Source organism: Elephas maximus, chromosome 20 (assembly GCF_024166365.1).
Source record: "Elephas maximus indicus isolate mEleMax1 chromosome 20, mEleMax1 primary haplotype, whole genome shotgun sequence".
Classification (NCBI taxonomy): Eukaryota; Metazoa; Chordata; class Mammalia; order Proboscidea; family Elephantidae; genus Elephas; species Elephas maximus.
The window spans coordinates 49,993,861-50,005,305 of NC_064838.1; the positions used below are offsets into that span (position 1 = coordinate 49,993,861).

At 47.5% G+C, this 11,445-nt stretch overlaps 1 protein-coding gene across 1 annotated transcript in view; it reads left to right on the plus strand.

The window, feature by feature from the left end:
* The window catches only part of LIMD1 (LIM domain containing 1), a 72,087-nt gene extending 61,243 nt beyond the window's left edge, over positions 1–10,844 (plus strand). The window contains exons 5-8 of the mRNA XM_049862441.1: positions 3,644–3,774; positions 4,414–4,465; positions 5,235–5,303; positions 6,918–10,844. Coding sequence (XP_049718398.1) covers positions 3,644–3,774; positions 4,414–4,465; positions 5,235–5,303; positions 6,918–7,055 — 390 coding nt within the window. The 3' untranslated portion in view covers positions 7,056–10,844. The remainder of the gene's footprint in view (positions 1–3,643; positions 3,775–4,413; positions 4,466–5,234; positions 5,304–6,917) is intronic.
* Positions 10,845–11,445: the final 601 nt, after the last annotated feature.

Sequence of the window (11,445 nt, forward strand, 5' to 3'; positions counted from 1 at the left end):
ACTGGAATGTCCAGGGTGACCTCTCACCCTCCAGGTCTCTTTCCCGGTAGCCTCTAATCATGCAGTAGTCTGGCTTGGACATCCTTACAGCAAGGAAGAGGAAGTAGAAGTTGTCAGTCTTAAGTCCTTTACTCAGAAGTCCCAAAACATCACTTCTTCCTCATTCTCTTGATCAAAGAAAATAATAAGGCCAGCCCAGATTCACAGGGAGGGGAAATATTCTCCACCTCTTGATGTGAGTATCAACATGTGAATACAGGGAGGGAAGGAATTGATGGTGGCCATCTTTGGAGATGATCCCTACCACACAGGATAATGGGAAATTGAGTCTGGAGTCTCACAGATCTTTTCCAGGACTTGGAAACTTTTAGCCTATGTCTTTCTGGTAGCGATGCCCAGTTTTAAAGACAGAACCTTTAACTGCTGCCAAGGATTTTAATAATGCAGGGAAAAATACCTTCAGATACCACTCTTGGTCCTACACCAGAATCCCAACTGTTCAGCTCTTTTGTAAACTGTCTTTGCCACCTTTTGTGTACTCTGGGTTTGCAGATTAGAACTGGGCATTTTCCACATTAAAAAAAAAAAAAAAAAAAAGACACCATTACATCTATTCAGAATGTGGTGAAGTGGCATCTTTATCGTACCATACTTTAGGCACGGTGTGGGTTAATTAACTTTAAGGGTCTTCCTGCCAAAATGGCATTAGTGTAGGGGGAAATGCATTTCAAGGTCCAAGGTATCAAATGGACTTTGGAAGCCCAGCTGATTGTTCTTCCTATTTTGGTAGCTCATTGCAGATAGAGAGGGTCCCCACAGGTTAGTGAAACCCAGGAGGGAATGAGGAAGCTTGAAAGCTGAGCCAGGGAGCTGTTGTTTCAGATGAATGCAGGAATGAATAGCTTGGCTGGAGTGTGTGCAGGCGGCGTTCACTTCCTGAGGCAGCATGGGGCCTACGGAGGGGACCAGAACACAGCATGTCTTTCCCACAGGCTTCTCAGTGTATTGGCGAAGTTTTCCTCACTTCGGAGTCCCCTTCCTTCTGCCTGTCTGAGGACTTCTGTGTGGCCCCCATTGCAGGATGCTGACAGCCATTCTGCATGTTCTTGTACGTCGGTGTTTGGGGGCACCCTTACGTTGGTCTGTAGTTCCATTGTTTGTGCTGCGCTTCCCTGCCCACGTAATTGCAGAAATGAAATCTCTTGAGTCAGTGAAGATGTTTTCAACTGCAAGTTGTAGAAAACCTGACTCATTTTAACTTAAACCTCCTGTTGTCGTCTTGTGTTGAGTGGTTTCTGACTTGTGGCGACTCCATGTGTCACACAGTAGAACTGCTCCATAGCTCTACTTGGCTCTACTTTTGTGTAGTTCTACTTGGCTGTAATCTTTATGGAAGGAGATCACCAGGCCTTTCTTCCGCAGAGCCTCTGGGTGGTGGGGGGGTCCGAACCACTGACCTTTCTGTTACCAGCTGAGCACAAACTGTTTGCACCATCCAGGGACCTTAACTTAAACCAGTGTCTCTGGAACATTAGTGTGCTCCAGAGTCACCTGGGGTCAGGTTAGAATACGGGTTATTGGTCCCCAGTCCCAGATTTTCTGATTCAGGAAGTCTGGGGCAGGGTTTAAGAATGTGCGTTTTTGACAGGTTCCCAGTAGTGCTGAGGCTGCAGGTGCTGGGACCACACTTTGAGAACCTCTGACTGTACCCAGGAGGCAGATGTTAAGAGGGTTTTTTTTTTTTTTTTTTTGAGCACTGCCAGTTCCATGTGGAATTTCCTTTAATCTGTCCATATAGCTGCTGCTACCCAGATCTGGGATGGATCCTTCTATGGCCCTGCTTTGCATCATTTTCTGCTTCTCCATGGTGGATTTTGTCCTGGGAGTGACCCCAACCCTGCCAGAGCACATCCTTTTTTTTTTTTAATCCATCTTCCTTTTTTTAAATAATGTTTTATTGTGAAAATTAAATTTTTCTCAGTATGTCAACGTTCTCATTATTTCTGTTCTAGTTCTGTTTCCAGTAACCTAGTTTCCCTGCTGCCCTTCCTCCTCATCTTTGCTTTAGAGTAATTGTTGACCATTTGATCTCATATAGATGATTATTTAAAGGAGCTTAGTACTCATGGATGATATTATTTATTTTATGAGCCAATCTGTTATTTCACTAAAAGGTGACCTCGGGATAGTTTCAGTTCAAGGTTTAAAGAGTATCTCAGGGCAGTGGTCTCAGGGAGTCCTCCAGCCTCAACTGGCCCAGTAAGTCTGAACTTTTTAAGAATTTGAATTCTGTTCCATGTTTTTCTCCCATTCTATGCGGGTCCATAAATTGTGGCCCTGATTAGAATGGTCAGTAGTGGTAGCCGGGCACTATCTATTCCTTCTGATCTCAGGGTAGATGAGGCTGTGGTTCATGTAGACTATTTATTAGTCCTGTAGACTAGTTTCTTCTCTGAGTCTTTGGTTTCCTTCTTTCTCTTTTGCTGTGGATGAATAGAGACCAATAATTGTATCCTAGATGCCTCAGCACATCTTTTTAGGAAAGAACTAGAAGAGAGATTCCTGCTCTGTGTAAGGAATTGGTAGGTATCTTAGTTATGCAGTGCTGCTGTAACAAAAATATCACAAAGGAGGTAGCTTTAAAGAACAGGAATTTATTGTCTCAGTTTTGGAGGCTAGAAGTCGAAATCAGGGCATCAGCTCTAGGGTTAGATCCTTCTTTGTCTCTTTCAGCTTCTAGTCCAAAAACCAAAGTCATTGCCATCAAGTCGCTTCCAACCCTGTAGGACGGAGTACAGCTGCCCCATAGGCTTTTGAAGGCTGTAAATCGTTACGGAAGCAGACTGCCACATCTTTTTCCCGTGGAGAGGCTGGTGGGTTTGAATCACCAACCTTTTGGTTGGCAGCGGAACACTTAACCACTGTGGCACCAAGGACAATTCTTGGTGTTTCTGGGCTTATATGTTCATCTGCCTCCAACTTCACATGGAGTATGTCTGTCTGGGTCCATAGTCCCCTCTATAAGACACCACTCAGAAGGGATTAGGTTTAGGACCCACCCTATTTTCATAAGACCTCATTAACATAACAAAAGAAAAACCTTATTCCCAAACAGGGTCACATTCGCAGGTACAGGGGTTAGGATTTCTGCCTGTCTTTTGGGGGGACAAAATTCAATCCATAACAGTAGTAAAACCAAAAACCAAACCAACTGCCGTGGAGTCACTTCCAACTCACGACGACCCCACGTGCGGTGGCGTAGAACTACATTCCACGGAGTTTCAAAGGCTGTGACCTTTCAAAAGCAAATCTCCAGACCTTTCTTCTAGGTGCCTCTGGGTGGGTTTAAACCACCAACCTTTAGGTTAGTTGCCCAGTGCTTAAACACTTTCACCACCCCTCTAAATTCTCTTCTGGCACTAGAGACCCTGCGAGAAGTTTGTCAAGTATAGGATTCCTGTTTAATCTTTTCCTGCCCCCATCCTTTCTCAACCTCTGTCCAAGTGTAATCTGAGAAGAGTGTGTGCCATATTGCGTGTCTGCTCCCGTGCTCCCTTAGCCTTAGGTGCTTCTCTCCCTTCCACTGCCCCTGCCTTTCTGCTAAGGCCTACTGATTCTCAGCTTTCATTCTGCATACCCCCAGATCCTGCAGGCCCTGGGGAAGTCCTACCACCCCGGCTGTTTCCGCTGTGTCATCTGCAATGAGTGTTTGGATGGGGTGCCCTTCACTGTGGACTCAGAGAACAAGATCTACTGTGTCCGAGATTACCACAAGTAAGGAGGGGTGGAGCGGAGAGGAACTGCACGCGTAACCCACGTGGACCTCAGCAGAGCGAGAGATGGAGGTGGATGGAAGTGTGTGTGCAGACGGATTGTACCCACGGTCGGCAGGCAGCGAGAGCTCTGTTGTTCTGAGGGGCCCTGGGAGGGCAATCAGTGACACTACAGGCAGGAACTGGTTAAAGAATTGTGTTTAGAGAAAAAGCAGAGCAACAACAACACAACCTGTAATCAGACTCCTGGTTAGGCCTCAAGAGGACCAGCCAAACCCTGTGGCTCCAGCTTTACCTCACTTCAAAAGGCTCTTGGTACCGTGTTGGTGTCCGCCATTCTCGGTTTGCCTGGGCCACACTAGGCTCCATGAGGGGAATAAACAAACAAAGGGCTCCGTCTCTCCCCTTAGTAGAGTTAGAAGGGCCAAACATTCTTGTTACAGCTGGGGCATGGTTCTAACGCAGCAATGAAGCATGACCCAGAGAGTGACCCCAGCCTCTCTCTGAGGGCTGGAAGAACGCAGAAGAAGATAGTAGGAGGTGGGTGGTGAGAAAGCTCCAGATGCAAGTCTTAATCTGGGCCTTACCACCCAGAAAGCACTCAATATGCATTATACAACTTCTTTGCCTCTTCCCCCAGGGTGTTGGCCCCCAAGTGTGCAGCCTGTGGGCTTCCCATCCTTCCACCTGAGGTAAGATGTTTCTTCAAACATGCCCGTGGGGACTCCAAGACTAGGAAATCTCCCTGAGGTCATTTGCAAGATCGGTGTCCTGTCCCTACACCTGTTAAACAACCCTTATAAAATCTTAACTCTGAGATAAATAGCGTTCTCATTGGGAAGCCCCTTTTCCATTGGCTGGCTCTCCCCACCCAGTGCCCCCCTGTCCCCGTTTGTCTCTATAATCAAGTCAAACTCTTATTGGTACTAACTCCTAGGTTTTTAGATGAGCTAAAAAGCTTACCTTTTATTTTATTTTTTTTATTGTGCTCTAGGTGAAAGTTTACAGAGCAGATTAGTTTCTCATTAAACAATGAATGCATAAATTCTTTTGTGACATTGGTTGCCAACTCTGCAATCTGTCAAGACTCTCCCCTTCTCCACCCCAGGTTCAGTTTCCATTTATCCATTTTTCCTGTCCCTTCCTGCCTTCTATTCTCTGCTTTTGGGCTCATATGCCCTATTCATTTTTTTAAAAAAATAAATGCCCACGTGGGTCTTGTGTTTCATTGTTGACTCTGACATCCCAGAAGGTAGGACTGCCATTACTCCCCGTTGCACTTATCCCACCATGTGTTTTTTCCTGCAAGTGTTAGCGTCCACCACTGATTGATACGCTTCTTCTAAGGCCACCTACCTGTCACATCAGAACCTCTTCCCTCCCCGCCCCTTTTTATGTGGAGCCCAATGAACAGGCCCCTAACCGCCTCTTTTTGGTGTTGTCGCTTGTGCCTGGCCCCAGGGCTCAGACGAGACCATCCGCGTCGTGTCCATGGACAGAGACTACCACGTGGAGTGCTACCACTGTGAGGTAGGCCAGCTTCCAGGTCCAAGAGAGGAAGCCTCCCTGCTTGGCTGGGATGCAAGATGACCAACAAGACTCTGGGGCGGGTGTGCCCTCCAGAGCTGACCTAGGAATCGAGGTGCAGCCTGACGAGGGTGGGGCAGGAGAGGATGCAGATGTTTGGGGTGCAAAGGCCTCCACATTCAGAACCGTCAGGTCCTGAGACCTTCACCCTGCTGTTCCCTGAAGCTGCAGCACTGGGAGGCTCTTATGAGGCCACAGTTTCAGGTCCTGTTTGGGGCTCAGATTGTCAGGCAGGTTGTGTGGTTTGGGTAAGAGGCTTGTAGGCTGTTCTGTCTGTCAGGACCCCCTTTCTCAGCCAAGCCCTGGAAATTATGAAGAAACCCCCCTGGAGACAGGCATGTCAGCTGGTGGTATGAAGGTGGTGGGGGCCTGTCTGCCCCTTCTTTGTCCTTGGGTCACACCAAGGCTGAAGAAGCCGCTGTCAGGAAAGCCAGGGGTCACCCTGCCCACCCCTTGTGAAGGGTGCAAACATGTTAAGTGTCTGTGGCGTTTGAGCCAGAATTCAGTGGCTTCACCCACAGAAGGAGATTAGATTGATTTTGTGACCCTGTGAGTGGGGAGAACAGGAGGCGCAGGTGCCGCCTAGCTCGATCCCATGGCCAGCTCTGAAGATAAACAAGGGATCACTGTCATGGCATTCCAGGTGCCTAGAGAGAAAGGTGACAGTATTTTCTCAATATTCCTGCCCACTCATTCCAGACCAGAGCTCTCCAGTGGAAATCTGAGAGCCACAAATTCAAGCCACATGATCCACAAATTTAAGCCACATGTGCAATTTAAGTTTTCTAGTAGCCATGTTGGAAACCCTGGTGGCATAGTGGTTAAGTGCTACGGCCGCTAACCAAAGGGTCGGCAGTTCGAATCCACCAGGAGCTCCTTGGAAACTCTATGGGGCAGTTCTACTCTGTCCTGTAGGGTCGCTATGAGTTGGAATCGACTCAACGGCACTGGGTTTGGTTTTTTGGTGTTTAGTAGCCATGTTAAAAAAGTAAAAAGAAAGAGAAGTGATCAATTTTTGTGATGATGTTTTATTTAACCAAGTATATCCAAAATATACCATTTCGCTGTTAATATAAAAACTTACTTAACGGTATATTTTATATCCTTTTTTGTCTTCTGTCTCTGAAATCCAATGCGTGCTTTATGCCAACTGCACATCTCAGTTCTGCTGCATTTCAAGTGGTTAGTGACACCATGTGGCTCTTGGCTCTGTGCTGGGCAGCACAGTCCATGCCTTCACTGGGTGGGAGCCCTAGTGGTGTGATACTTAAGTGCTCAACTGCTAACCAAAAAGTTGGCGGTTCAAACCCACCGAGCAGGTCCACGGGAGAAAGGCCTGGTGATCTGCTCCCATAAAGATTATAGCCTAGGAAACGTTTTGGGGCAGTTCTGCACTGTCACCTGGGGTCGCTATAAGTCGGAATCAACTCGACTGCACCCAGCAACATGTAGAAACACAGTACCCTCTGCTCGGCTCCGGGACTGTGGTCTTTGTGTCAGCCTTATAGTCTGTTGTGTTTGTTTTGTTCCCACTGGACGTCTTCGCCTCACCCCCAGGACTGTGGCTTGGAGCTCAATGATGAAGATGGCCACCGCTGCTACCCACTGGAGGACCATCTGTTCTGTCACTCCTGCCACGTCAAGAGGCTAGAGAAAGGCCCCTCGCCAGCCACCCTTCACCAGCACCACTTCTAGCCAGGGCCTGGGACAGACCTCCTGGGCACGAGAAGCCAGGCCTTCACATGCAGAAATCCGCCAGTTGATTTCCAGTGGGGTTGGGATGGGGGAGAGGAAGTATGGGCAGGCAGGTTCCCACACAGGTGTGCAGGATGCCTTTCGCTGAACCAGGGAGGTGAAACACAACCTGTCTGGTGCAGGCACCTTCCAAGTGCCTCTCTCTGCTGCCGCACCGTCGTCAGGTTACTCAGAAAGACGCCCAGCAAGTGTGTGGCATACAACAGCGAGATCCATGGGTGAAACCAGGCAGACCCTTCTGTCCCCACTGGGAACAGTTCCTGCTTCAGAGGGAGAGGTTCATCTTCAGCGGATTTCACAATGTCGCCTGAAGAGAGAGCTCAGCTGTTGATATGGTCACCTCTTTCCTCACCCCCTTAGGGAAATACCTGCACCCAGACACCCACCTCTCTCTCTCACACACACACACACACACACACACACCCCAAACCTGTTGCCGTTAACTCCGTTCTGACTCATGGCGACCCCATGTGTGTCAGAGTAGAGCTGTGCTCTGTCGAGGCTTTGATGACTGGTTTTTTGGAAGTAGGGTGCCAGGCCTTCTGAGGCACCTCTGGGTGGACTTGAACCTCAAACCTTTTGGTTAGTAGACATGTGCAAATTGTTTGCACCACCCAGGGACCATCTCACACACACATGCACGCACACACACACACACAGAGCATGGTTTAAAATTTTCTTTCAGCCCAAAACTTCAGTTCTCCAGTAGAATGGTGACAAATTTGAGTTGCCTTATGGTAAGAGGGAAGCTCTGTCGTGGGATTTGTACCCTAAGAAGAATTTGGTCAACCAGAGCCAAGTTTTGAAGTAAGTGAGCAGGGTGTCCTCCCTGCGCCCCTCGAATGCCCCTGGGGCCTTAGGAGATTTGTCCTGTTCTAGCAAAGCTTGCTCTGAAAGAACTTGGTGCAGGCACCAGGCCTTTGTCGCTTGCCTGTTTGTGCTTTTTTCCTCTGATGCTCTTGAGAGTCTGTGACTTCAGAGCCGCTTCTACAAAGGGAAGTCTCAGGGTCCCATGTGGGGACGTCTCTCGTGGCTGTTTTAGCTTATTTAATAATAGGCTTTGGGGGAAGTCCTGCCCACATGCTGAGAGATAGCCCCTTATAAACAAGGGCAGTTTTTGTGTGTGTGAGATCTCTAAGCCAGCATGGAGGGAGTGCCTCGGGATAAGTTATTGTATTCATTTCACAGGTTTCTTTCTTGCTCAGATCTTGGCACAGGCATTATGTTTAAAGAAACCAGTATAAGGTACACTGCTTTTATCTTTTTTTTTTTTTTTTTAAGTTTCCGTCCACTCTCAGTCTTTACACACACAAAAAATACCTCGTAGATAAGATCTTCATCTAATCACAGATTCAGGAGGAATCCAGCCATCTCCCTGGACTCAGATACCTTCTTTGGTGTTAGGAATCTCCGGTCTATCAGGGCACTGTAAGCTTCACGAAAGGGCAGCTGGGAATAGAGCCGATTAAAAGCCAGTGCTGTTGCCTTCTGTGTTTCATCATTCTGGCCCCCCGGGGCAGCAAGGGCTAAGGGAGGGCCACACACTGGCAAGATGTCAAGGCCACGTCTGCACTGAAGAGGCAAAATATGCCCTGCAAGTCACACCCCTAAGGCTGGAGGTCAGTGTGGCTTGGTGCTCCAGTTTGAAGCAGCAAAAAGAAAGGCCGACTGCCGTTTGCCCTCTCAGCCAACGGGGAGACTTTGGCAGCCTGGTCTCGGGAGGGTGTGCCCATTTCACCCCTGCCAGCCAGCTGGGAGCACAGTGGTTCCAGGGTGCACCTGCCACCTCACCCCACACCAGAGTGAGAGGTCTGGGCCAGCCGAGGGCGTCTATGGAGCCCTGTGAACTCAGACCCAGTTCCATTTCTAGGCCAGGCTTTGACTCGTCTGATGGCAGTTTTCTGTAGGAAGCACAGAATTGGTGCCATGGATCATCCTTTTCATTTTGATTAAATTCATTCTGTGGGAATCCTTGCACTAGATGTCACTTTGGCCCAGGCTGTGTGCTTTTACTGGTTCTTTTTCACAGGCTCGGGCTTGTGAAACCCCAAACACACATGGGTACGGAAGTGAACCCCAGAGTCTCGCCTCTCTCTTCCCTTGCATTTAGCAGGGCTCAAGGGTAAAAGAAGCCTGGACTATATTTTAACCAGTCTCCACCAACGTGGGACTGTTTCTGGCCTTGTGACAGACCTTTGCTCCGCTTTCAATTTAAGCCTAGTGAAGAAAAATGCCTTGGAGCCACAGACAGAAGTAACAGGGATTCGCTTGCAAATTGGGTAATTGGTTTTAAAAATCTATGATTAACTTTTTGAATGAATCCTTTAAAGTGGCCTTGATTGAGGTGATTCAGGTCTCTCTGCAAACAGGCCATTTTGTGGTGTTGAAGAACGATAACGGAATAAGAGAATCTGGCGATGTCCTAGAAATCCAGTAAGCAGACTTCTCTTGATGCCAGTTTCCCTGCGGAGGGCAGCTGGTGAGGTGCTTGCACCAGTTTTCTCTCTCTCTCTCCTCAGGCCCTTGCACAAAAGCCATGAAGAGACATTTACCTACCTGTTACTTTAAACGTTCTATAAATTATTAGCCGGAAGGAACTGTAATGGGATTATAGAAAGGAAACACAAGGGCCTGGTGTTTATTAAGCTTATTAAAAGTTAAGTTTGTTTTAAAAGTTAGAGCAAATAGACCTTCTTGAGTTCCCTGGCCAAGGAGGAGGGCTATGGCCCGATTCCAGACCTCAAAGCCAGCTTTTTCCCTTGCCTCCTTTTGCCCTTTAGCTTTTGTTCACCATCTCCTGGTTTGTCTTCCCACCCCCACCCCCAGCTTGGGCCGTTCAAAAACTGGGTGGCCTGAGCAAAACCAGTTACCCCGTTGGCCTGCTGTATCAGGATTCTTTCCCTCTCACGTGATGTCATTAGCCCATCTATTGTTGGGTAAAGAGTGATGTGTTCCTGTCTCAACACCAAATGGCATCTAGTCGTCCCTGGGTCAGTGCCTGCAAATGGCAGCAGGATTTCCATTTCTCCGTGATGTGAGTGCTCGAGTGAAAACCCTTCAGCAGAATCCACAGGGGTTATGCTGGTGGGTGCTGGATGGCTGATGGGACAGTCAAGGAATTCTCATCACCTTCAAGACTCATTATCACCTCGTTTCTGTGGACTTGAGTCACACTTCCAAAATGAAAAACAGGATCATTAGGACTTGAGAGAATTATTTGGAATTCATGATCCTTTGCATTGCAGTCCTTTTAAGATTGTTTTTGTGTGTCATTTCCCACGTGTGCGGAAGCATGAGAGCCGTGATAGCTGCTGGTACCCTTGAAGGGGTGCGTGCGAGACTTGGTGACCCCCACACCATTGTTGCTTCAAGCACTTGTTAAGACTCTGTGTGCCAGGAAACCAAATTCTTTGTTCTGTCCGTTGTGCAAGAAATAAGGCCTAATTTCCTAGTTACTATTTGAAATGACTTTCCAAAGTAATAGAAAAAAATGAGTAAAATATATTAGCTATCTATTGTTCTGAGCCAGAACTGGGCAGATGTGGGAAATTTCCATATAGTGTATGAAAATTTCACTGTGCAGGGGAATTATTCTGTGTTTCTTCTTTAACTATTCAAAATATTGTTACTATGAAATTATCCAAGATATTGCTACTATGAAATTATCCAAAATATTGTGACAATAAAACTGCATTAATTTGTAGACTATTAAAGTGCTCCCCAACCTGATGATGTTTACTGGGGTCTTCTTTTGTGTGTGTGAAGTAAGCAGATGGTACTTTTTGCTGACTGGATTTGGTCTTTAGAGCTCTGGATTTTTAAAGGAACACATGGGTATCAAGGACTGTGAAGGGTCTGAGGTTTTACCCTACTTGGAAGCTAATAAGTTAGTATCCCACAGTTCATGGATGCTGGCAAGAGTCATGAGACTCCTGGGTCAGAGACAAAGGAGAGTGTATTACTCACAGCAGTAGCAATAGACAGAGGATTAGCGTTTGAGCTGGTTCCCTAAGCCCTGTTCCCACAGGGCCCCATGAAGAGGGCCAGGAGACACCTGTACATATGTTGCAAGAGGAACCCCAAGCTCAGGGAACCTTATCGTTTATAATGGGCAGAAGCGTGCCTGTCCTTTGCTCCTGAGAGAGACACTATCTCTCACATCCAATACTGTTCACTATACAAACATCCTTCAAAAGGTAGTCTAGAACTAAGGCAGTTGGTGCCTCTGCTCACAAGATGGGTAGGAACTTGAGACTCTTGGAAAATTGTCTTTCAAGAATCGGCAGTTTCTTTAACTGGGTCTTGCAGTGGTGGCCCTTTGTTTCCTTCC